The sequence below is a fragment of the Marmota marmota genome, unplaced genomic scaffold (genome assembly GCF_001458135.2).
Source record: "Marmota marmota marmota unplaced genomic scaffold, marMar, whole genome shotgun sequence".
Classification (NCBI taxonomy): domain Eukaryota; kingdom Metazoa; phylum Chordata; class Mammalia; order Rodentia; family Sciuridae; genus Marmota; species Marmota marmota.
In genome coordinates this window covers 45,415,969-45,442,360 of record NW_026000005.1, presented here as the reverse complement: position 1 = coordinate 45,442,360, position 26,392 = coordinate 45,415,969, and the positions used below count along the sequence as shown (strand labels likewise).

Sequence of the window (26,392 nt, the reverse complement as noted above, 5' to 3'; positions counted from 1 at the left end):
CCACTAAGCCCCATCCGCAACCCTTTTTATTTTATTATTTTTTTTAAATTTTGAGACAGGGTCTCACTAAGTTTCCCAGGCTGGTCTCAAACTTGCAATCCTCCTGCCTTAACCTTCCAAGTAGCTAGGTATTACATGCTGCACCACGGCTCCAACTCCTGTTTGTTTGCTATATCAGATGTGTTTAGGTAGGCCATTGTATTAGTTGATTATTTATGAACTACTTCTTTGGAAACAACTAAAACTGTATAAAAACATTCATCAAAAGTTATAATAAATTCTATGAAATAGCCAGGCACAGTGGCATATGCCTGTAATCCCAGCTGCTAGGGAGGCTAAGGCAGGAGGATACCAAATTCAAAGCCAGCCTCAGGAATGGCAAGGCGCTAAGCAACCCAGTGAGACCCTGTCTCTGAATAAAATACAAAATAGGGCTGGGGATGTGACTCAGTGGCTGGGTGCCCCTGAGTTCAATCCCTAGTACCAAAAAAAAAAAAAAAAAATCTATAAAATATCCATCTATTTTTCTCTTTGCCTCTTTCAGATGACCCCGATGTGTAAAGCATGACAAAGGTAAAGAGGAAAGGCATTTAAAACAACACATAGGGTCTGAGTGTGGTGGTGTGTGGTGCAGGCCTGTAATCTCAGCTACTTGGGAGGCCAAGACAGGAGGATCAAGATCAAGGGCAGCCTGGGCAACTTTGCAAGACCTTGTCTCAAAATTAAAATAATAATAATAAAAAGGGCTGGGGCAAAAATAAATAAATAAATAAATAACACCACCACAGATGACAGATCCCAGCAGCTGGGGAGGCTGAGGCAGGAGGATCATAAGTTCAAAGCCAGCCTCAGCAACTTTGTGAGGCCCTAAGCAACTCAGAAAGACCCTGTCTCTAAACAAGATATAAAAAGGGGCTAGGGGATGTGGCTCAGTGGTAAAGTGCCCCTGGGTTCAATCCCTGGTATCAAAAAAAAAAGATTTCTTACCCAAGCTCCCTGAATAACTAAAGAAGGGAACATGTTTGGAAGAATAGATGTTCAAATTTGAACAGTGGTTAAATATGGGTGGTGACTCATTTTCTTCCTTTTGCTTATTTGTCTTTTCTGATCCTCCTCCAATAATCCAGGATTACCAATGTACTTTTTCGTTTTTTCTTGTACTGGGGATTGAACCCAGGGACATCTTTACCAGGGCTGCATCCCCAACAGTCCCTCTTCAACCTGGGACGTTCCTCTGGAGTAAGTGGGATGGAGCTGCCAAGAGTCCTGGGCTCCTGGAGGAGAGGCAGAACTCTGGGATCCCAGGGGCTGGGCTCTCTGATTCCAGAACGGCTGGCAGGTGTGGGCTGGCTTCGCATGAAAGCCCTGATTGTGCTGCTTGGAAGACAAGCCATTGGAGTCTCTCTAAAACTGGTTAGTCCAGCTTTCTCAAGGCACTGAGGTTGTTTAAGCTGCTCCTCAATTCCAAGAGCTTCCAATTCAGAGCACTTCTAAAGTGCATTGGCTTTCTTGGGGGGAAAACTAACCTGTCACAATGCAGCCTTAACCGTAGGCATGGTGGAAAATCCCTGGCCACCAGCAGAACAAGAACAAAAAGCAATGATTTTTTTTTTTTTTTTTAATTAGGAAGAAAAAAAGACTATGACATATTGGAGGTATATGTTTTGAACACTTTAAAATGCCAAGGAAACATGCCCAAAGCATGCTCAGAAGTACTTTAGGAAGTCTCTGCCAGTGAAGTATGGTAGTGAAGTGTTACATTTACTCTTATCCCTCCTGAAGTTTAGGTAACTTTAGTGTATGAAACAAACTGAAAATAGACAGATAACAAAAAGAAAGAACATGCAAACTTTTTTACAAGCCTAATAAACACAGGAGTGTAAGATGCTAAGAGGGTCAAGATGGCTGGGCCTGAGGGTATCGCAGTGTTGGAACACCTAGGCGCCCAGACAAAGAAAGAAAGAAGGAAGGAAGGAAGGAAGGAAGGAAGGAAGGAAGGAAAGAAAAGAAAAGAAAAGAAAAGAAAAGAAAAAAAGAAAGAAAGAAAGAAAGAAAGAAAGAAAGAAAGAAAGAAAGAAAGAAAGAAAGAAAGAAAGAAAGAAAGAAAGAAAAGACAATGAGGGTAGGAAATGAATTCATCTGAACGGTAAAACACCTTCCTATGGAGATATGAAGACGATAATTAAAGCAATGGAGAGTTGATGGAAGCCAAATAGAGCAAGGGAGCAAAACCGCCCTGGACAGGACAGGTACACACTGGAACCTGGATTATGAAACAACGGTCTTCCAGAGCAGCGTGGGATGGCTAGACTATCGTTTACGTAAACACCGACGTCCTGCCATCCAACCAATACACTTCTACACACTTGACTTTGAATGAAGTATTTATTGTTGCAAAAGGCAGAAGTCACCTAATTATCCTCAGTGGGGGAAATGGTTGAATAAACTGTGGCTTCTTGTACAATAAATCCTATAATCCAAGCCACTGAAATGAAAGAACCGGGTCTGAGTAGCACAGCAGAAATACAAGAGAGGCAGGAGACAAACAGAAGGTCATGGAGACGGTACCTTTAATCTGAGGCCTTGTGCAAAGCTCCTCAGGCCTTTCTCCCCAAGCCAGTTTTCTCTCCCAGGCCTGCCTCCAAATCTCTGGGAAATCCACAAATCTTCATTCACAATCTTAAAGTTACTGGAAATTCATCTATGAAAATTGCCTTAGCCAGGAGGATTGCAAGTTTGACACCAGCCTGGGCAACGTAGTGAAACCTGGTCTCAAAATTTAAAATATTTTTAAAAAGAGCTGGGGATGTAGCTCACTGGTAAAGTGCCTCCGGGTTTACACCCCAGTATCACACGCACACATACAGAACTGCCCTTTGCACCCTCAATTAGCCATCACTACACATAATTTTAGAAAAGCTTAATCGGAGGCAGATACAAAGTCTATGATCTAGGGTGCTTCCCAATGGTTCTATGGGTCAGATAATGGAGAAGGAAACAATCTAAAGATCCTGAGATTTGACAGACCACCAGAAAGCATGTCGTGATCACCGATGTCATCCCCACATACCTTCCCACCAAATTCCTTTATTTGTTTCTGAAAATTTTATTGGTACATTATGGTCATACATAATAGTGAGATTCCTTATGCCGTGTTCATATAAGCACTTAGCATTATTTGACCAATCTCATACCCCAAATCACTCCTCATATCCTTCCCATCTCTTCCCACCTCTCCCCCACTCCTTTGCCAGTTCTCCTGTGTCCCTTCTAGTATTATTTTTAAATTAGTGCATTTTAATCATTTATGTAAGTGATTCATTATGGTATATTTGTATAAAATATCTTTTAAAAGAAGAGCCTGAGGCCGGGCACGGTGACCTGTTAATCCCAGCAACTTGGAAGGCTGAGGCAGGAGGATCACAAGTTCAAAGCCAGCCTCAGCAACCTAGCGAGACCCTAAGGAACTTAGCAATATCCTGTCTCAAAATAAAAAATAAAAAGGGTTGGGGATGTGGCTTAGTGGCTAAGTGCCCCTGGGTTCAATCCCTGGTGCCAAGAAAGCAATAATAAAAATAAAATAAATAAATAAAAGTGGTCAACAAATATATGAAATATGTTCAACATCCTGGCATTAGGGAAATGCAAATCAAAACTGCACTGAGATTTCTGATTGCTCCTGTCAGAATGGCAGCCATTAAGAATGCAAACAAAACATTGGGTACAATGGCTCACACCTGTAATCCAAGTGACTTGGGAGCTTAAGGCAGAAGGATTGGAAGTTCAAGGCAATGTAATGATGCCCTAAGCAACTTACTGAGACCCTGTTTAAAAATAAAATTTAAAAAAAAAGGGCTGGGGATGTGGCTCTGTGGTAAAATGTACTTGGGTTCAATGTCCAGTACCAAAATAAATAAATAAATAAATAATAATAATAATAATAATAATAATAATAAATGCTGAAGAGGATGTAGAGAAAAAGAATCCGTTTGCACTGTAGATGGAACTGTAAATTAAAAGTATAACCACTATGGAAATCAATATGGCGATTCCTTAAAAGTCTAAGAACGAACCCACCATATGACCCAGCCATACCACTCCTCAGTATTTACTGAAGAATTAAAGTCAGCATACTGTAATGATACATACCTATCTATGCTGAGAGCAGCACAATCCACAATTTCCAAATTATGGAACCAGCCTAAGTGTCCATCAATGGATGAATAAGGAAAATGTGGGATATATATACACAATAGTATTTTATTCAACTAGAAAGAATGATGAAATTGTGTCATTTGCAGAAAAATGAAAGGAACTTGAGAACATTATGTTAAGTGAGATGAGCCAAATTAAAAAAGTCAAGGGTTGTAGTTTTCTCTCATATATAGAAGCTAGAGAGGAAAAAGGAACAGAAAGATGGTGGTAGGGGGATCTCCTGAAAATTGAAGGAGCCGGGGACGGGAGGAGGAAGGCTAAAGGGAAATACTGGGGATTGATACTGGCCAAATCGTTTTTTATGCCAGGTGCATCTACAAATATGGAACAATGGGTCCCCAGCCATTTCCTTGGATCTTTAAAGTTCTCAGGAAAAAAAAAAAAGATTAAAACTTCAGAGACAAATGGACAAAGGATACAAACAGGCAAATTACAGAAGGAATAGAAATGGCAATTGAACATGACAGGATGTTGAGCTTGCTGGTTATCCATAACAATGCTAATTAAACATGATGCTATTTTTACCATCTGATTGGAAAAGATTAAAAAGAATAGCAATACCTAATTAACAATGGCAAAGGTCTAAGAAAACACCTATGTCCTCCTATTGCACAAAATATAATGCATACATATAATGCATACAGCAGACTTCTGGGAGGACAATTGTGAAGATATTAAGTGACTGGCATTATGTAAGTTTTAAATTATTCAAAATTGAAATATTGTGACATCAAAATATTAATGAACCTCATACTTAGGCAGTAATGTTGAAATAATGTAAGTTGCTTAATTTAAAATTCTTTCAAAAATAGCATGAAGCTGGCATAATTATAAAGGTCAAATGCACTGTAGAAGGCAAATGTGCCACATCCCACAGCAGTGCCATGGAGCTGGTTAACAGAAACATCACCCTTCATCAAGTCAGACTTGAATTATGCAAGGTCTTCAGGAGTTCACCCTTAGATAAAATCCACCAAGACATATAATGTATGGAGCTTTGGATTTAACCACTCCACACGTAAGAATCTACGTGATTTAATTAAGTGTGCAGATACACACGGCACAGAGTTCACCTAAAGGCTTCTGTATGGACAGCAAAACTAAAAGACCATCTGAAAATAATTATCAAATGAGGATTGCATATTTGTACAGTAGAATACCATACATTCTTAGAAAAGAATGGGCTACTTGTTCATGTACAATAACAATAAAGTATAAAAACAACTTAATGAAATATAAAATATATTTTTATAAACACATACACACATTCAAACAGAAAGAACTCAAATGCTTATAATGGATCTCTCTAGTGAAAGGATCTGGTAAGGGAGAATCTTCACTTTAAGATTTTTAACAACTGTTATAGCTAGAATTAACTGAGTACTTACTATATTCCAGGCAGATTCTAAGCACTTCATTTAATCCTTATAAATACCCTATAAAGTAGATACTGTCATTATTTTCATTATCAATAGTTGAGAAAACGGAGACTTAAAAAGATTAAATAATTTGCCTATGGTCACATATTTAGTGGGTTTTAATCAAGGTAGTTTATATTAAGCAACATTCTTAATCACCATAACAACAGTTCTATATACTTTGTAGTGTATGAATGACTTTTTTTTTCTTTCAGTACTGGATATTGAACCTAGGGGTGCTCTATCAGTGAGCTATATCCCCAAGCTTTTTAATATTTATTTTGAGACAGAATCTTACGAAGTTGCCAAAGCTAGTCTCAAACTTGTGATCCCCCTGCCTCAGCCTCCAGAGTTGCTGGAATTATAGATGTGTGCCTGCGCACCTGGCTAATATGGGTTACTTTATACCTATCTGTACAGAAACATGTCTATTCCATAATTTAAAGCATGCCTGGCCTGATTTTTATTCAATCAGAAATGGACAGTCTTTCCACAACATGGTTCTTTTGCAGCCAGTGAGTTTTATAAACTCTTGCTATAGGAATTCATGATATTGTACACATAATAATGATATTGGAAGCAATCAATCCAGACCTTTATCTGATAAGTCAGTTTATCATTGCTGTGACAAAATACCTGAGAAAACCTTAAAGGAAAAAATATTTATTTTGCCTCATACTTTCAGAGGTTTCAGTCCATGGTCAGCTGGCTGCATGATTTCTGGGCCTGTGATGTGACAGTACCTTATGGTGAAAGAGCATGTTCATCTTATGGTAGCCAAGAAGCAGAGAGGGAGATAAGGGGGCTAGAGAAAAGATAAAATTCCCCAGGGCACAACCGCAAAGACATACCACCTCCAAGTAGGTCTACTTCCTACATTTTCCATAACCTATCAACAATCCGTTGGCTAGTATTCCATCAGTGGATTAATCCATTGAGGAGGTTGGAGTCCTTATGATCCAATCACTTCCCCAAAAGCCCCACCTCTAAACATCGCTGCATTGGGGACCAAGCTTTCATCACATAAGCCTTTGAGGGACATTACAGATTCAAACTGTAACATGGCCCCTGTTATGGTCTGGAGTTGAAGTGTCCTCCAAAAGCTCATATGTGAGACAATGCAAAAGGTTTAGAGCAAAAATGATTGGGTTATGAGAGTCTTAACCAAATCAGTGAATTAATCCCCTGATGGAATTAACTGAGTGGTAATTACAGGTGGGGAGGGTGCTGCTGGAGAAAGTGGGTCACTGGGGAGGTGCCTTTGGGGTGTATGTTTTGGATCTGGTGAGTAGAGTCTGTCTGCTTCCTGAACATCATGTGTACTGCTTCCTTCTGCCCTACTCTTCCGCTATGATGTTGAGCTTCCCCTAAAGTCCAGAGGAACACAGCCAGCCGCAAATGGACCTCTAAAACTGTCAGCGCGCCAATAAACTTTTCCCCCTCCACAATTGTTCTGGTCAGATATTTTAGTCACACCACTGAAAAAGCTGACTAAAACAGCCCCCAAAGGCTCATACTTATCTCATTATGTAAAACACACTCAGTCAATCTCCCTGAGTCCCAATAATCCTAACATTCCAGCACTGCTCAAAAGTCCAAGTCTAGCCCAGCATGGTGGCACCTGCCTGTAATCCCAGCAGCTCGGGAGGCTGAGGCAGGAGGATAGCGAGTTCAAAGCCAGCCTCAGCAAATTGAGGCACTAAGCACCTCAGTGAGACCCTGTCTCTAAATAAAACGCAAAATAGGGCTGGGGATGTGGCTCAGTGGCCGAGTGCCCCTGATTTCAATCCCCAGTATCCACCTCCCCCCCAAAATAGAAAAGTCCAAGTATAAAGTCTCCTCTGAAACTGGAGGCAATTCTCAGCTGTGAGCCTCTGTAAAACTCACAAGGTGAGTCACCTGTTTCCAGCATACAATGGTGGGATAGGCACAGGGTAAATATTCCACCCTGACACACACTGCAAAAAAATGAGGAATGGGCACAGAAAGGAGAGATGGACCCAAACCAGACCAAACAGTAAATCCTGTAGCTCCAAGCCCAGCTCCAGGGCATATGGTAGGAAGATGTGGGCTCCAAACCACCGAGGCTGCCCTGCCTGTGTGGCCATGCTACCTGCAGGCCACAGACCCCTCTCCGGTCCTGGCTCTGCCTGTTGCCTGTAGCTGTCCTCAGCAGATGTTCCGCATTCCTGGAGGCTCTCACTTTCTGGGTTCACCATGCAGCTGCAGCTTCACTCCCAGAGCTCCACATATTGCCTTCTTAGGGACTGCCTGCGAGGCTCCACCCTGACACACATTGCTCCGCCTCCCAGGTCTTCCTTTGAAATCTCAGTGGAAGGCAAGTGTGGTGGCTCCCAGCACCTCGAGAGGCTGAGGCAGAAGGATCACAAGTTCCAGGACAGTCTCGGCAACTCAGAGAAACCCTTAGTAACTTAGCAAGATACTGACTAAAATTAAAAAAAAAAAAAAGAAAGAAAAAGACTGGGGACGTAGCTCAGCACTGTGGGTTCAGTCTCCAGTACAGAGAAGGAGAGCTGTGCCTCTTCGTGGAAGTCTCCAGGAGCTGCAACTCTTGCATTCTTTGTGCCTGCAAAACCAGTGGATGATGTCAAAGTAGCCTACTTGGGCCATGGCTGCCACGGTGTCTGAGTGCCTGGGCAGCTGAACACAGTGCAGGATCCTGAAGAAATAAACTCATAGGTGGCCTCGGGCGACCCGCTTGCCCTGGAGTTGTGTTTTTGAGACAAAGTCTTTCAAATGAGTTTACATTTTAAATCCTAAAGACTTTGATGAGTCCACTGGTTAGGTACGGTTTTCGTAATCTAATCATTTCACCTCCTGAATTAACATAGGAGCTTTAGGGGACCACCTCATACCCAAAGAATAACTGAGAGTACAGGTGTGTGCCGATGTGCCCAGCCTTGCTTCTTTTTAGTTGCACTAATTTCTTCAGCAACTATTTCTTCCTTAGACTTAACTTTAAACATACTCCTTTTGTGACCAAACTGCAAGTTTTTCAAATCTTTGTTTTTTTTTTTTTTTTCCTGAAACTTTAATCCAGGGGCACTTTAACACTGAGCTAAATCCCCAGAATTTTCTAGTTTTTATTTTGAGACAAGGTTTCACTAAGTTGCTGAGGGTCTTGCTAAATTGCTGAGACTGGCTTTGAACTTGGAAATCTTCTGCCTCAGTCTTCTGAGTTGCTGAGACTGCAGGCATGTGCTGCTGCATCCTGCTAAGTTTTTCAAATATTTCTGATCTGCTGGGGATGTGGCTCAGTGGCCAAGTGCCCCTGATTTTTTTTTTTTCTCTTTGTTCTCACAGTAAACCTGGCTAAAAGCAGCTAGCAATATCCATGTTACTACCTGAATGCTGTGCTTCCTTGAAGTTTCCTCTACCAGATTAGACTGTCACCTTTAAACTTAGCTTTGAACAAAGTCTCAGGAAATGGATAATATGTAGACCAATTCTTTGTCAAAATGTAACATGAATGGTTTCTAGTCTAATTCTCTTTAAAGTCCTAATTTTCATCTGAAGTCTCATGAGCACAGTCTTTACTGTCTGCATTCCTATCAGCATTCTGGTCTTCCGAAATCACTCCAGAATCATCTATTAAGCTCTTCTTACAACATTTTAGGGCTTCTATTACTGCATCTCCAAACCTTTCCAAACTGCCCCCACAAATCAGCTCTGAAGACTTTTACATCACATGGTCAGGCAAAGTCACAACAGCCTTACTTCTTGGTACCAATTTTCTATGTTAGTCAGCTTTACATTTCTGTGAAAAAACACTTGAGAAAATCAACTTCAAGGAGGAAGGATTTGTTTTGGCTCATGGTTTCAAATATTTCAGTCCATGTCAGCTGGCCCCTGTTTCTGGGCCTATGGTGAGCAGTACATCTTGGCAGAAAGGTGTGGCAGGGGAAGGTGTCTCACCTCTTAGCAAATAGAAAACAGAGGAGAGACATAAACCCTTCCAGAGCATGACTCCCAGTGACCTAATTCTTCCAGGTAGACCCCATCCTACATGGTTTACCACCTTCTAATAGTCTATTCCATTATGGTACTGAATTGGTACATGGTGATACACAATCCCAGCAACTCAAGAGGCTGAAGCAGGAGAATCACAAGTTCAAGGCCAGCCTCAGCAATTTAGTGAGATCCTCAGCAACTTAGCAAGACCTTGTCTCAAAATAATAAAAAACCAAGTAAATAAAAAGGATTTGGGAATGTAGTTAAGTGGTAAAGCACCCCTGAGTGCAATCCTCAGTATCAAATTTTTATTTCAAGACACTGTTTCAAAATAAAATTTTAAGCTGAGCATGATGGTACACATCTGTAACCCCAGTGACTCAGGAGGCTGAGGCAGGAAGATTGCAAGTTCAAAGCCAGTCTTAGCAATTTAGTGGGGCCCTAGTCAACTCAGTAAGACCCTGTCTCAAAATTTAAAAAAAATAATAAAATAAAAAGGGTTGGGATGTGACTCAGAGATTAAGTGTTCCTGAGTTCAATCCCCGGTACCAAATTAATTAATTAATTTAAAAATTTTAAAAGGACTGGGGATTTAGTCCAGAGGTAAAGTGCTTGCCTAACATGTGTGAGGTTCTGGGTTCTACTCCTATTACTACCAGTAGATCATCATCATCATCATCATCACCATCACCATTGACTACTATACTTGACTTTTTGACTTTCCATGCTTAATCTTGGTGACGTCAATATTTCCCTATAAGACCTTGAAAAGTCACATCTGTTCTAAATCTCATTATCTCATTATCTTACAGAGATATTATAACAATAAAATGAGAACATTCAAACAAAGTACTTGATATTCATACCATTGCTAACTATGACTAATAAGAATTTCTAGAGTGACTTCTAGTTTTAGAATTTTAGTATTAAGGAAAAATTATTAGAGTTTAGTTGAAAAGAGTTCCTTTAGAGATACATAATGAGCCAAGCACAGTGGCACATGCCTGTAATCCCAGTAACTCAAGGTTGAAGCAGGAGTATCCTAAGTTTACAGCCAGCTTTAGCAATTTAATAAGACTGTCAGCAACTTAGCGAGATCCTGTCTCAAACTTTAAAAACATAATCAGAGGCCTGGGGATGTAGCTCAGTGGTAAAGTGCCCCCGGGTTTGATCCCTAGCACAATAGATAGATAAGTAGATAGATAGATATAAATAGATAAAAATAGAAACATATACTGAAGCAGCTTAAGAGGAAATGATGTAACAACTGGGATTTGCTTCAAAATAACCCAGGGCTCATTCATAGCTTATTTGGTCACATGTTGTGCATTGTTTAGACTGGGTTACAGGTACTTGAAAGCCATGAAAGAAAAAACTCTGCCTTCTTTTTATGTTTGAAACTTTCAAATTGACGGAGGTTAAAATAACTGGGAGGCCATTAGGCTAAGATAGCTCCAGTGCCTGGAATTCATACCTAAGCAAACTGAAACCCAACTGGGAATGAAGGGTCACAGCCCAGGAAAACAAAATGTGAGGTCAACCAATCAGAAACTGCCAGCTAATGTCTAACTGGAGAATTTACAAATCAGAAACCACCAACTAACCTCTAACTGGGACTTTCCACTTAAACTAGTAAAATATTTTCCATATTTTACCTCTATGAACACCTTATAAAAGTTTTCCCTTTCTGCCCTCTTGGTTAGAGCCAAACTGCTTGTGGTTTGGCACCACCCAATTCGTGAATTTCTGTCTACTCAAATAAACTTGATAAAATTTTAACATGTGCCTACGTTTATCTTTTAATAGGAAGAAAAAAAGGAAAAGGGAAATTGGAAAGAAATTTCTATTACTTACTCTAATGTTCTACTTAATTAGAACTACTCCTCCAGAAAATCTTTATTTTTGTTGTTGTTTTTTTTTTTTAAAGAGAGAGAATTTTAATATTTATTTTTTAGTTTTCGGAGGACACAACGTCTTTGTTTGTATGTGGTGCTGAGGATCGAACCCTGGCCGCACGCATGCCAGATGGGCGCGCTACCGCTTGAGCCACATCCCCGGCCCCAGAAAAATCTTGATATTAAAAGAAACAGAGGGCTGGGGTGGAGCTCAGTGGTACAGCACTTACCCAGCATGCTTGAGGTCAGAAAGGAAAAAAATAAATAAATAAATGGGAATTTCATTTTATTCATTTTTTAAAATCTCTACTTTCTTAGAAACAGATTTTAAATGACCAGCAAGATACAGAAGAGTTCAAGAATTTGATAATTTCATTAAGTTTTCAAATAACCTTTTAATATATTTTTAACTAAAGGACCATTCTACATTATATTTAATTAATTAATTTTATTTTATTTTAATTTATTTTTCTGATATGTGAAATTGAACCCAGGGGTGCTTTACCACTACACTACATCCCCAGTACTTTTTTTTTTATTTTGAGAGAGGGTCTTGCTAAATTGCTCAGGCTAGCCTAAAACTTACAATCCTCCTGCCTCAGCCTCCTGAATCACTGGCATTACAAGCATGTACTGTTATATTGTCATACATGTATGTGTTATGGTTTGGATGTGAGGTGTGCCCCAAAAGCTCTCATGTGAGACAATGCAAGAAGGTTCAGAAGAAAACTGATTGGGTTGTGAGAATCTTGACACAATCAGTGAATTAATCCCCAGATAGGGATTAAACGGTAATTGAAATGTTAGGGCATAGCTGGAGGGAATGGTTAATTGGGGGTGTGGCTATGGGGTATATATTTTGTATCTGGAGAGTGGCGTCTCTCTCTGCTTTCTGATCATCTTGTGAGCTGGTTCCCTCTGCCACACACTTCCTCCATGATGTTCGCCTCATCTTGATCCTGGAGGAATGGGGCTGGCCTTCTATGGACTGAGAGGCTCACCTCTGAAACTGTGAGCCTTTAAATAAACTCTTCCTGCTCTGCGGTTGTGCTGGTCGGGTCATTTAGTCACAGCAACGAGAAAATTAGCTAAAACCCCAGGCTAGGAAACCCATTTTAAAAAACTATAGCAAAAAAAAAAAAAAAAAATTGACTTCCTTAATGGAATCCATGTTAATATGGAATCTTAAAAACTTTAAGATTTTTCCCCAAAGAAATTTCAGGATATTTTAACAATTTTCTGCTTTTTAAGAATACAATATTCTATATTAATTGTATATCAGTATTTCAAAAGATGATTTATTTGATATTTCTCTGACAAAAATCGATCACTGGACTGGGGATGTAGCTCAGAGGTAAAGCTATCGTATCACATGAATGAAGCCCTGGGTTCCAACTCCAGTATTTCAAAAACAAAAACAAACAAAAAAACTATCACTGGGGTTTGGCATAGAGCAGTAGAGCACTTGCCCACCATGTGCAAGGTCTTGGTTTCAATTCCCAGTGCCATAAATATATAAAAATCTATCACTAACCATAGAGAACTTAACAGCAATAAGTACATAATATGTCCCTTCCTTACTTTGAAGGTGTGAATTCTCTAGGAAGTCTTCATGAGTTTCTTTTGTTTCTCCAGGTTTTGATGATCGATACTCACTTCTCAGAGATATCTTCCACCATCTAAAAATTATCTGCAATTGAAGAGAAAGTGACAGGTTAAAACTGATTCCAGGGTTGAGGTTGTGGCTCCAAGGTAGAGCATTCGCCTAGCACATGTGAGGCACTGGGTTTATCCTCAGGAGCACATAAAAATTAAATAAATAAAGGCATTGTGTCTATATACAACCAAAGGTGGGAGGGGGACTGATTCCAATCCTAGCAGCTATGCTATGTTTGGGGTTTTGAAAGATCACTGTGGAGCTGGGTGCAGTGGTGCAGGCCTGTCATCCCGTGGCTCCAGTAGGTTGAGGTAGGAGGATAGTGAGTTCAAAGCCAGCCTCAGCAAAAGCAAGGTGCTAAGCAACTCAGTGAGACTCTGTCTCTAAATAAAATACAAAATAGGGCTGGGGATGTGGCTCAGTGGTCAAGTGCCCCTGAGTTCAATCCCCAGTACCAAAAACAAAAAACAATGGAATCAGGGCATTATGGGTCGTGGCTATAATCCCAGCTATTTAGGAGGCTGAGGCTGGAGGATCACAAGTTCAAGGCCAGCCTCGGAAGCTTACTGAAATCCTGCTTCAAAATAAAAAATAGAAAGGGCTGGGGGTGTACCTCAGTGTTAGAGTATCTCTGGCTTCAATACATAGTGCTGAAAAACAAAATCTATCAGGTCAATTGATGAAATCACCCAGTGCCAAATTGTTGTGTTCTTGAGAACAGAGATTCTTTAACTTGAGGAACCAGTTCCAAAGTAATTGCTTGGCTCTCCTATTTCCTTCCCAGGCAACAGGGCAGACAAGATGATGGATAAATCCCTCAGAGAGCATGACAGTTACATGAATAGGGGCAGAAAAAACACCGTTGTGCTTTGTGTGATGCATGAAAATGTGTCACACACGAACACTTCTTAGTAACAGATCTGGGAATAGTGTGTTTGACTCCTCTGAGAATTTTGTTCATCTGAAGCAAACCTCATTCCCATGGCATGGGCTGCACTCTGTTCTTTATTGATTTCATGGTGGTGTCAACTCCTGGGCCTGGTGAAAGCCCCTTGGAACAGACTCAGCTTTGGTCATGTTTTTAAACCAAGAGTGGAGCAGGGTAGTGAAGTGAGGTGACAGAACTTCCACCAATTTCAGAAACAGCCGTTTTCTGCACTTTGATGATGACATAAGAGGAAAGGTGGGATGTACCGTCACATTGGGGGTCAGGGCATCGCGTAAGGACTTGGAGGTGGGGAGCCTGCCCTGTGTGCAGGTCTGTAATCACAGCGACAGAGGAGGAGGCAGGAAGACTGCATGTCCCAAGCCAGCCTGGGCAGCTGAGTGAGACCCTGCCTCAGAATAAAACTGAATGGGCTGGGGGTGTAGCCAAGTGGTAAAGTGCTTGCCTAGCCCAGAGTTCAACGCCCAGTACTCCAAGCAAACAAACAAAAAATGAGTGTGGAGGGCAGACAGTTCAGTCTATAATGAGGGCGATTCCAGTAGAAACTGCATGCATTGTGGAGCAACGTAGTCCTGGACGATTCATTTCATCTCCCTGCAGTATAACTTTCTTTCTCTTAAATATTAATATTAAATTTTATAAAGATATTTCCTTTCTATTGAATGAAGACACCAGGCAGTCTGGAGCTAAAGCCCATGGGGTTTTCATGTTGTTTGGGGGTTTTGTTTCTTTCATTACTGGGGGTTGAACCCAGGGTTGCTCTACCACTGAGCTACATCTCCAGCCCTTTTTATTGTTTTATTTTGAGACAGGGTCTCACTCAGTTATTAAGGTTGGCCTGGAACTTGCCATCTTCCTGCCTCAATCTTCCAAGTCTGTGGAATCATAGGCGTTCACCACTGCACCTGGCAATCTAGAATTTTGGGGGGGACTGGGAAGTAAAAATAATGTAGTCCAGCCAGGCACACCCCTATAATCCTAGCAACTCAAAGACTGAAGTAAGATGGCCAGTTTGAGGCCAGTCTTGGCAATTTAGTGAGACCCTGCCTCAAAACATAAAATAAAAAGATCTGGGGACATAGCTCAGTGGTACAGCACCCCTGGCTTCAATCCCAATTATCACTAAATCTCTCTCTTATATTAATAACAATTATGATAATTTAGTCCATTTCTTACAACCATCCTGCAAATGAGCAAAGTTTCAGAGAGGTTAGAACGAACCTGTCTCCCTCCCCCGCACCTTACTGCTAGGTGTCTTATGACAGTGAGCACAAGTCTCAGACTGAATTCCACCTCAAGAACGACAGTGCCACGGAGGTATCACAAGAGCCCAAAATCATTTCTGAAAGTTCAGCAGAGACCCCCCTTTCACCATTCCCCCAGGTGCTGTCCAGCAACCTTTGCAGAAGTTTCTCCCTGAGGCAGGTGTCCCCATGTTATAATTAAAGGATCAGCTAAACCTGCTGATCCAGAGCAAGCAGCAAAATACTTGGTTGGGGGCGGGGGTTCTGGAAAAAAAAAAAAAGAGTTCTAGAGCCAAACGTGATTCTCCAGAGAGGTGTTGCAGACTCACCTCTCGAGATATTCAATGGCGGGCAGAGAGGGTTGTGCACATCCTATTGACTTCACCCCACATTCCTTATGTAATTAACCAGCCTCTGAGCCTGACTCAGGAGACAGTTATTTACAGTGCTTGTCATAATGCTCTCTGGAGGGAAGACCTCTGGGGCTTGGGTTCAGGTTAAGCACACACAAGCTTCCCACAGGCTCCCCTGGGGTGTTTAAAGCAAATTATCAGGAATACATCACCTGCCTAAGGAAGCTGGCTGGCTAGAACCAGAATCCTCCTTGCTCTGCAATGAAGATTCAGACTCACAATTCAGCCTTGTCAAGACTTGGGTATGTCCTGTATAATGCACTTATCAAAAGAGGAAAATGGATATCTTGAGCCATTTACTTTCTCTTAGCTTGGTAACAAATTTTTTTTTTTTTTTTGGTAAGTGATAAAACACTATTTTGGTGAGGACAAGGGAAACTGAGAGCCCCTAAAAATCACTGAGAGGAGCTGGGTGTGTTGGCATACACCTGTAATCCCAGAGACTAGGGAAGCTGAGGCAGGAGGGGTGCAAGTTTGAGGCCAGGCTGGACAACTTGGTGAGATCCTAGAAAGAAGGAAGGAAGGAAGGAAGGAAGGAAGGAAGGAAGGAAGGGAAAAAAAATTTCTCAGTGTGCCTAGCATGAGTAAGGTCCTGGGTAAGATCCTCAGTATGATGAAGGGCGTGGATTTCCTTACAGTTTTGGACATATTACCCAACCTTTATACTCCTTCAGTGTTTTTTGTTTTTCAGTGCTGGGGCCAAACCCAGGGCCTCTGCATGATAGGCAGGCACTCTACCACTGAACTACCTCCCCAGCCCTTTATTTTTATTTTTGAGACAGGGTCTTGCTAAATTGCCCAGGCTAGCCTCAAAGTTGTGATCATCCTGCTTTGCCACCTGTCTTTGAGGTCACAGGTAAGAGCTACAGTGCCCAACTAATATTAATTCCCCTGGATGTAGCAATTCTATTTTAAGAATTTATCCTATGGAATTTTATCAGAAAACAACCAACATTTTATAAAAGATTTATCAGAGATGTGTACAACATTTTTAAAAGGATGGTTATTGGGGCTGGGGTAGTGGCTCAGTGGTAGAGTGCTCACCTGATATGCATGAGACACTGGGTTCGATCCTCAGCACCACATAAATATGAAATAAAGATATTGTGTCAACCTAAAACTAAAAAATAAATACTTTCAAAAAATAAATAAAAGGCTGGGGATGTGGCTCAAGCGGTAGCACGCTCGCCTGGCATGCGTGCGGCCCGGGTTTGATCCTCAGGACCACATACAAACAAGGAAGTTGTGTCCGCCGAAAACTAAAAAATAAATATTAAAAAATTCTCTCTCTCTCTCTCTCTTAAAAAAAATTTTTAAAAATATTTTAAAAATAAATAAATAAATAAATGGATGGTTATCATAGCTGGATTATGATAATGAGTAATAAGAATCTACCCAAGGCTCAATAGGTGGGACTAGTTAAGTAACTATCTCACATTAGATGATGCAGAGAACACTCTGCAAACAACAAAATAACTTGTAGAAAAATAGCACTGTAATCCCAGTGACTTGGGAGGCTGAGACAGAAGGATTGCAAGTTCAAGGCCAGCCTCAGGAATTTAGTGAGATGCTGTCTCAAAATAAAAGAATAAAGAAAGAAAAGAAAAAAGAGAGGGCTCCCATGTAGCTCGGTGCTAGAGTACTGAGTCCAATCCCCGGCACCACAAAAAAAGAAACAAAAGAAAAAGAATAACACAGAACGATGTTAATGATCATTTGGTAAAGGGCTCAAAAGTATATGCATGACTGATCCAAATAGTGAAAAGAAAATATTTATTATGCAGGAGGAAGGAACATTAGTTGTGGCAGTAAGTGAACTGTGTCACACAACAGATGACAGATGCAGCTTGAAGTGAGCTCAACTCTAAGAATTACCCCCCAGTACTCGTAAAAAGGTAGCATCGATTATGGTATTAGCATATTTTAAGTTATATACACATGCAAAGTTGTATTCGTATATTTCATCTCTATTTTGAAAACTTGTCAGTACTGCTTTACACATTTTGGATCTTATTGACTGCAACTGTTCTGTTAATGTCTTGTTAGCACGCCTGCAAGAAAAGCCACAGAGGAGCTCCCTGCCAGGTCTGCAAGACTGTTTACCTCTGGATGGAACACAGAGTTCACTGTACTCGCCCCGGGGTTTCATGAATTCTCCCAACCTCCTGTGAGCCATGCAAGATTGTCCTTTCATGGGTAAAGAAACCAATGGTGGTGGGATCAGACAACCTGCAAGAGCTCCTCTCTCCCAGCAGTGGTTGACCTTGAGTCTGTGCCTCACACTCCCCAGGAGGGCCAGCCACCGGTCTCATGATAGGACACTTGCCTTACTATAGGTGACATAGATGACTCTCCAATATTTGGTACCCTAATAGAAATCATGTGGCCAGGGGTAGAATTCTTTAAAAAGTATATACTTAGCATACTTTTAGACTTAAATATTTCCAGTAAAACTTTTTAATAATCTTGCTAATTGAGCTTACTTTTAAGAGGGGTCTTAGACTCCTCATGAATCTCCGTGTACCTCCTCTGCCCAAATGACATTTCAGCAGGATGAGGAGGCAGGGCTGTTAACTCAGTGAAGGCCCCTGACATTCCCCACCATGTTGAGAGCCACAATTTAGTCGGAATGACACCTGGCATTTTGCTGGAGGGAATGGTTGAAAGGTGACCCTGCTCCGGGATTAGGGCGGCTCTGGGATTAGGGCGGATCCTGCTGCCTTGCCAACTACTTTGGAGTTCCCATTGAGTTCTCGCAGGGTTCCTGGAGAATTGGCGGCAGAGCCTGGTGGAGGGAGTATGTTCCCGGGAAGTGTGTGTAGAGGTCGATGAGAGTTCGGGAATAAAGAGTTGCTGTTTGAACCTACAAGGCTTTTTGGCGGCTCAGTTATTTGTGCCCAGACAGACTGCGGCACCACCAGAGAGCAGCTCACAAGGAGGCAATAGGAAAACATGGGGCCAGCTGAGCGTGTTGGGAAATGCACACCTCCTTCCTCCACACCCAGGCTTAAGACTGTGACACTCCCATTACTATCTCTCCATTGGAAATCCTGTTACTGGGGCAAAGTGTAGCCTCTAGGGGTTAGATGAGTCTGGGTTTAGACCCTGGAGTCTTTCACTTCCCTTGGGCAAACTGCTTCATCTCTTCTGGCCTCAGTTTCCTCATCTCCATAATGGAAATGATGGTGGTGCCCAGCTCACTGGATTTGGAGGGATGACAGATGACATATCCAGTGTCTTGCACAATGCCAGGCACAGAGAGGGTGCTCCACATATGTCCTCCTTCCTTCCTTCTGTTCACTCATGTACCAGTGCTTCATATTTATACCAACAAATTCAGCTGCAAATGCTGAGATAAGAACCCTCCATTCTGGCATGGTGGTGCATGACCATGATCCCAGCTACTCAGGAGGATAAGGTAGGAGGATCACAAGTTTAAGGCCAGGCCTGGGCAATTTAACAAGACCTGGTCCTAAAATTTAAAAAATGGCTATAGCTCAGTGGTAGATTGCTTCCCTAGCATGTGTGAGGCCCTGGGTTCAATCCTCATGTCTCTCTCTCTAGCTGCCCCCCCACCAATCTTCTTTTTTATTCACTAACAATATTCAACCATAATTATACTTTGCAGGCATAGTGGTATACACATGTAATCCCAGTGACTTGGGAGGTTGAGGTAGGAAGAATGCAAGTTCTAGGACAGCCTTGGCAACTTAGCAAGAGCCTATATCAAAACAAAAAATAAAGCCGGCACGGTGGCGCATGCCTGTAATCCCAGCAGCTCCGGAGGCTGAGTCAGGAGGATCTCGAGTTCAAAGCCAGCCTCAGCAACTTAACAAGGCCCTAAGCAACTCAGTAAGACCCTGTCTCTAAGTAAAATGTTTAAAAAGGGAGGGGCATATGGCTCTGTGGATAAGTGCCCCTGGGTCCAATCTCCAGTAATAAATAAATAAATAAATAAATAAGGACCTGAGAAGTAGCTCAATGATAAAATGTACCTGGGTCTGATTCCCCAGTACCCCTCCCCACCACACACACATTTCACTAAAGTTTACTTTCCTAGTCATATTCTCTGAAAATATTTATTTCAGCTTTGCACTCAGATCTGTTATTTATTTTTAAAATCATCTTTATAAATATTTTTCTAACTACATAATTGAAAAGAATCATCTATACATCCAATTAATAATTTGCTCATAAAACATTAGAGTGACTTGTCAGGTACCACATACTAAGTGGGGTATTCTGCATCTTTCCAAGTCTAGAAAACATATTTGTAATTTAGTATGCAAACTGCTTGTCCCAGCTCTTCTTTCCCTTGCCAAACTACTGTTATGCTACAAGGTCAAATTTTTCTGGGTTTGTTTGTTTGTTTGTTGTTTGGTACCTGGGATTGTACCCAGAGGGCACTTAACCACTGAGGCACAACCCAGCCTTTTTTTTTTTTTCTTTAGAGACAGGGTCTCACTGGATTGTTTAGGGCCTCCCTGAATTGCTGAGGCTGGTTTTGAACTCACAGTCCTCCTGCCTCACCCTCCCAAGCCTCTGACATTACATTATAACTGTGCGCCACCACACCCAGCTTTTCCCCTGTTTTGAAGGTCCTGTATAATTAGGGGATTACATGTAATGGGATTGAGATACTATGACCTGGAGAATTTATGAAATTAGAACTTTTATTAGGTGAAGAAAGATCTTCTTATCTGAACAATTTACTGAGAAGTGGAGAAACAAGCTCACACAGTACTGGCATTCCAAGAGGTGAAAAGGGTATTATTTTCCTAAAATGAATTATGAACATTAATTAATTAATTAATTTTGGCAGTACTGGGACTGAGGCTGAAATGAGAATGAAATAAACTGAATTTCTTCTGTGGTTTACTTCCTTGTTCAGAAGGAGCAGGTCCTTATTTTTGGTTTGGTTTTGTTTGGTACTGGGGCTTGAATCCAGAGGTGCTTTACCACTGAGCTACATCCCCAGCCCTTTTCATTTTTTATTTTGAGATAGGGCCTCGCTAAATTGTCCAGGCTGGCCTCCAACTTTCAAATCCCCAAACTCAGCCTCCCAGGTCACTGGGATTATAGGCTTGTACCACTGCACCCAGCTTAGCAGGTAAATTCTGATCTGAACATGTCTGTATTCCCTCTGGGGTTCTAGTTCTTCATTACTGTTACTTAGGATGGAGCTCCGTGGCCAGCGCACACAAGTTCCAGCTGAGTCCTCGGGGCAGGGTCTCCTCACGGGCTGTTATTTCCATAGCTCAGCTCTGACTCTCATCTGAGTCTAAGTTTCTTGCCTTCATCATGCGACAGACACACTGCTGTTCCTGTGGTAGCTATGCCTTCTCCAAAGAAGGCTGAACTTCAGTGTAGGAGGGAGGGGAAGCGGCTTTCCTAGTTCTTATGTTCTTTATGGTCTATTCTCCTCCAGCTTACAGGTAATAATTTTTTTTTTTTTGCAGCTGCTACTTCTGGTCTCTCTTTTTTAAAAAATGTATATATTTTAACTGTAGTTGGACAGAATGCCTTTATTTTATTTATGTATGTTTATGTAGTACTGACAATCGAACCCAGTGCCTCGCATGTGCTAGGCGAGTGCTCTACCACTGAGCCACAACCGCAGCCCCTACTTCTGGACTCTTACCTCTTTACTTCTTTTAAGTTCTTAATCATCTTCTGTCAGTTAACAGTGGTTTTGTAATAAATTTTCCCCAGAAAATAACCTATAAAGTGTCTATATTCTGAATATACCTACTTTGATATATTGGTATCATCATTATACAGGACATTTAGTGTGATAAAAATTCTTGGTTGTCCTACATTTAGTTAAAGGCCAGAGGATGAAGGCAAGGAAGAGATAAGAGGAGTTCATTTTAAACTGAGAGCATGTAGGTTGAACAGGTCACCCATCAAGGTGACATCTTGCTTCTACTGTAGAACCAACACCCAGAAGCATCAAGCTCTTTTCTGTATGGACCCCTCCTGTCCCAGACACTGTGTGCTTCCTGGTGTCCTACCCCTCTGATCTATAGCCAATGTAGGTTCAATGAAGATGATTTATGCTTTCTTCTTTCCAAATTTTTATGTTAAAATATTCCAGCTTCCCGGATCTGGTAGACATTTTCCATCTGCTCCTGGCTATGCAGCTGCTGGCTTGGGAATCCATTCTCAGGACTAGCATCTCTAACAGCTCAAAAAACCCTTGTTCCAGAGATCTCTCTCTGGGTCACTTTAGTTTTTGATTTAACAGATGTTAGTCAGTTTTTCTTCACTGTGACTAAAATACTAGATAAGATTAACTTTTAAAAGATAAAATGTTTGTTTTGGCTCATAGTCTCAGAGTTTCCATTCATGGTGGGCCTACTCCATTGCTCTGGGAAGAACACTCTGGTGGAAGGGTGTGTGGAGGAACACTGCTCTCCTCCTGGGAGACAGGAAGTAGAGAAGGGGAGGGAAGGAAGGGGCCACAGGGAAGATGAACCCTTCCAGGGCACATCCCCAGTGACCCACCTCCTCCAGCCACTCCCCACCCAGTTACCACCCAGTCAGTTCATTCAAACTAGGATGGACACATGAGGTTACAGCTCTCACAATCCAATCATCTCAGCATTCCTAGATTAACACAGAAGCTTTGGGGGGATACTTCATATCCAAACCATAACAACATGTGAGAGCTTTTATTCCAGGATATATACTTTATGCCTAGGCTTTTTTTTTTTTTTTTGGAGGGGGTGTAACTGTTTTCTAGAACTGCTCCCCTCCCCTGGCCACTCTCTCTACAAATAATGGATCTCTTGGTCTAATTCTCTAATTTTCTCTTCTTTTCCCCATATTGTACCTACCTATCTCTCTCTCTCTCTCTCAGGAGATTTTTCTCAATTCTGTTTTCCAACCCTTCTATTGAAAAAAATTTCATTTTTTTCTATCATATTCTTATTTTCTAAGAGCTCTTTTTAATTTTCAGTGTTACTTTTTTATTATGTGCTATTCTTGTTTCGTGAATGCAATATCTCTTCTAATCCCTTTGAGAATATTACTAGTATTTTACATTGCTTGTATACATAATCTTTGTTTTCTCCAAGATTTCACTTAATGTATTTGTTGTTGATTTGTTTTGACTTTCCTCTAAAACCTGCTGATTCTTAGCTGTTCACTTGTACTTAGGATTGGGGAACTATGAAACTAATGGGCAATGGGCATCTAAGCAGGACTTGTCAGAGGAAGTGAAGCCAGAATTAGACAGGCAGTCAGTATAGATAGGTAAATCAAGTCGGGTCTGAAAGAGGAGGCCAATTTTGAGTGAGTCTCCGAACTTGGAGACTGTCCCCTAAGAGATTAAAATGTTAATTCCTTCAGAGCCCTTCCTCCACCCTTATCTAGAACCTGCCCCTGCTCTAACCTGTTGCCAAGGTAACCTGTCCCAGGAACTGCCCCTCTCTACAGGGAGCTATAAGGTTGTTGATGTGTCCTTGGCTGCTCCTTCCTGCCCTTCCCCCTTCAGCCCACCTGTTTCCACCTTTGAGCCCTCTCATGGAGCATTCCTGGGCCTAGCCATACCTGCAGGAAGGAGAAAGATAAGGGGGAAAAGGCAGGAGAACAAAGGAAGCCTAGGACATATAAAAAGGGCAGAACACCTCGCTTCTTGGGATACCAGGATACCAGCTATGGCCCCCTCCTCCTCCTGGGAGAAGTCTATGTTGCCCCTTTTTATATAAACCCTGCTTTATATGCTTGCATCGGCGTGCTTCTCTCTTGTTCAAACTTCAACATACGGGGAAGCAGGACTTGTCACGGATTACCAGCAGTATCAGAAGGACTCAGTACAGGGAGATCTACTGGGGTTCTGGCCTTGAGGATCCCATTAATATCTTTCAAAATATCACTTTTATTTGCATTTATTTTACGTTGAATTTATTCCTGTGCCATAAGTTTTTGATTCTTTATTTTCTTGGGGGATATCTTTTTCTTTTGTGGAACTTCCTCTTCTGGTGGTTCCTTTTCATTGGGGATCGCCCCAGAGTGATCTAACCATGAGCTCTGTAAGTACAGTGGTACATCCTGGGTGCCTTGTTCACCTGGATATGCTCAGGAGCCAGAGAATCTACATTTAAACTCTTAAGTTCAGCATTACTTTTGGTATTTTTAAGCAAGTGCAGCAAAAATTCAGCACTCTTTGGGCTACACTACAGACTGTGTCCAGCTCCATTGTTTGGCCTGGACACACCAAACAACTCCACCACTGTAATGCCAGATGGCACTGGCTGCTTCTTTAAAGTGATCTCTTTCAGCTACTTGGTGGCCTTTGGGATATGCATACTCTTGTTGGCCCAGGCAGTTTCATGGATGTTCCTAAAGTGAAGATGAAGATTTGAACCTCTTCATTTGCATGATTTTGTGGGGTTTTGTGAGTCAAGAGAGTAGCAAACCATTTTCAAAGATCACTAAGGCCATTTTTATAGGTTGAGGTTATACCTTGAAATCTCTTGCGCTGGTCTGACTTCCCAGAGTAGAATCTTCCAGTTTAATGCCTGGAAGTCTAGTGGCCTAGAGCTTCCTGGGATCCAATGGGAAGTCAAAATGAGTCTCCTAGTACAGTATACAGAATTTAATTTAATCCCTTGTGTAGGAACGGCAGAAAAGCTCCGTAAACTCAACAAGCTGAAACAACCATTTACCTGTCTGAGATTTTATTAGCGGGACTGTGGCAGCCAGCGGCAGAAGAGAAGGGGAGAAGAGAGAGAGAGCGAGCGCGAACAGGGTGTTGAAATTTATGGGCTCAAAAAAAAAAAAAGAAAGAAATTTATGGGCTCAACGCAGGAAGAGGAGGAGCAGGGCGAGTGGGCTGTTACTTCTTCGTTGGCCGAGAGTTCGGGCCACTTCAGGGATTGGAGGTGCGCCATTCAAAGTTCGCGCCATACTTTTTTTTTTTTTTAAAGAAAGAGTGAGGGAGAGGGAGAGAGAGAGAATTTTAATATTTATTTTTTAGTATTTGGCGGACACAACATCTTTGTTTGTATGTGGTGCTGAGGATCGAACCGGGGCCGCACGTATGCCAGGCGAGCGCGCTACCGCTTGAGCCACATCCCCAGCCCCAAGTTCGCGCCATTCACAGGGATTGGAGGTGACGGTTGGCGCGCCATTCAGTGCATCATGGACCTGCGCTCCCGGAAGAGAAGCACTCCGGGCGCCATCTTTACCAACACTTTGTCATTAAAATTGTTTTTTGGTATGGGGATTGAACCCAGGGGTGCTTAACCTCTGAGCAGCATCCCCAGACTTTTTAATATTTTATTTAGAGACAGGATCTCACAGAGGTGCTTAGGGCCTAAGTTGCTGAGGCTGGATTTGAATTTGCAGTCCTCCTGTCTCAGTCTCCCAAGCCACTGGGATTTCAGACATGCTCCACTGCACTGGGCTCCTCTACCATTTTTTTTTAATCGTTGAGTCTGTGTCCTTAGCTGCCCAGGGTCCTAACAGTTTCTCTAGCAGATTCTTCCAGAGACCAAACTTCCAGTTCTCTGTAGGTGGACAGCAACTGTTCCTTGTACCTGGGAGGGAAGGAATAAAGCAGATGGTGGTTCTAACAAATGTGTGTGCTTTTCAGATGTCCAGATGTTGCTACAGTTTCAGCCTCTTCTTTATTGTTTTTTTTTTTGTTGTTGTTTTTGTTTTTTTTTTTGCGGGGGGCCGGGGGATTGAACCCAAGGGGACTCTATCACTGAGCAACATCCTCAGCTCTATTGATTGATTGATTGATTGATTGAGACAGGACAGAAACTTGCTAAATTGTTGAGGCTGGCCTAGAACTTGTGATCCCCCTGCCTTAGCCTCCCAAGCCACTGGAATTACAGATGTGCATTACTGTGCCCAGCTCTTCACTCTCACTTTCAAAGAAACCTATTTCCACTCCTTTCTAAGGCAAACAAGTTCTGGAATAAAAACCTTATCACTTTTTAGCTTCCTAACCCCTAGGATGAATTTTAGCTTTTTCAAAGCTGCTCAAAGAGCTACCATTAAGTGATCTATCTATATTCTGACTTGCAAATGTGTGTGTGTGTGTGTGTGTGTGTGTGTGTTACTAGGGATTGAATTCAGAGGCACTTCACTGTTGAACTAAATTCCTGACTCTTAAAATTTTATTTGAGGGAGGATCTAAATTGCTGAAGCTGACTTTGACCTTGTGAAGCCGACTTTGACCTTGTTATCCTCCTACCTTGGCCTCCTGAGTTGCTAGGAGTACACTGTGTGTGCCACACAGTTGACTGGCTTGGAATTTTACTGCCTTTTTACTTCCTCAATTTTCTTTGTCTTTATAGGTTTGTTTTAGAAAAACCCTGTAATTGTCATTTATGGTGGTATTAGAGGGAAAGTAAATAACAGTTCTTTTATAGATTGATTGATTGCAGAAATGGGGATGGGAATCAGAGCCTCAAGCATGCTAGGCAAGTGCTCCACCACTGAGCTATGCCCCCACCCCTTTTAAAATTTTACTTTGATACAGCATCTCACTGTATCAGCATCTCACTAAATTGCCAAGGTTGGCCTAAACCTGGGATTCTCCTGCCTCAGCCTCCCAAGTAGCTAGAATTATAGGTGCACACCACCATGCCTATATATATATAGTCTTAAGATGTT

At 41.8% G+C, this 26,392-nt stretch overlaps 1 protein-coding gene across 2 annotated transcripts in view; it reads right to left on the bottom strand.

The window, feature by feature from the left end:
- The window catches only part of Fbxo36 (F-box protein 36), a 71,963-nt gene that overhangs the window by 16,700 nt on the left and 28,871 nt on the right, over positions 1-26,392 (bottom strand). For both annotated transcript variants that reach the window (XM_015481498.2, XM_048808699.1), the window contains exon 2: positions 13,082-13,190. In XM_015481498.2, the coding sequence (XP_015336984.1) occupies positions 13,082-13,190 (109 nt within the window). The remainder of the gene's footprint in view (positions 1-13,081; positions 13,191-26,392) is intronic.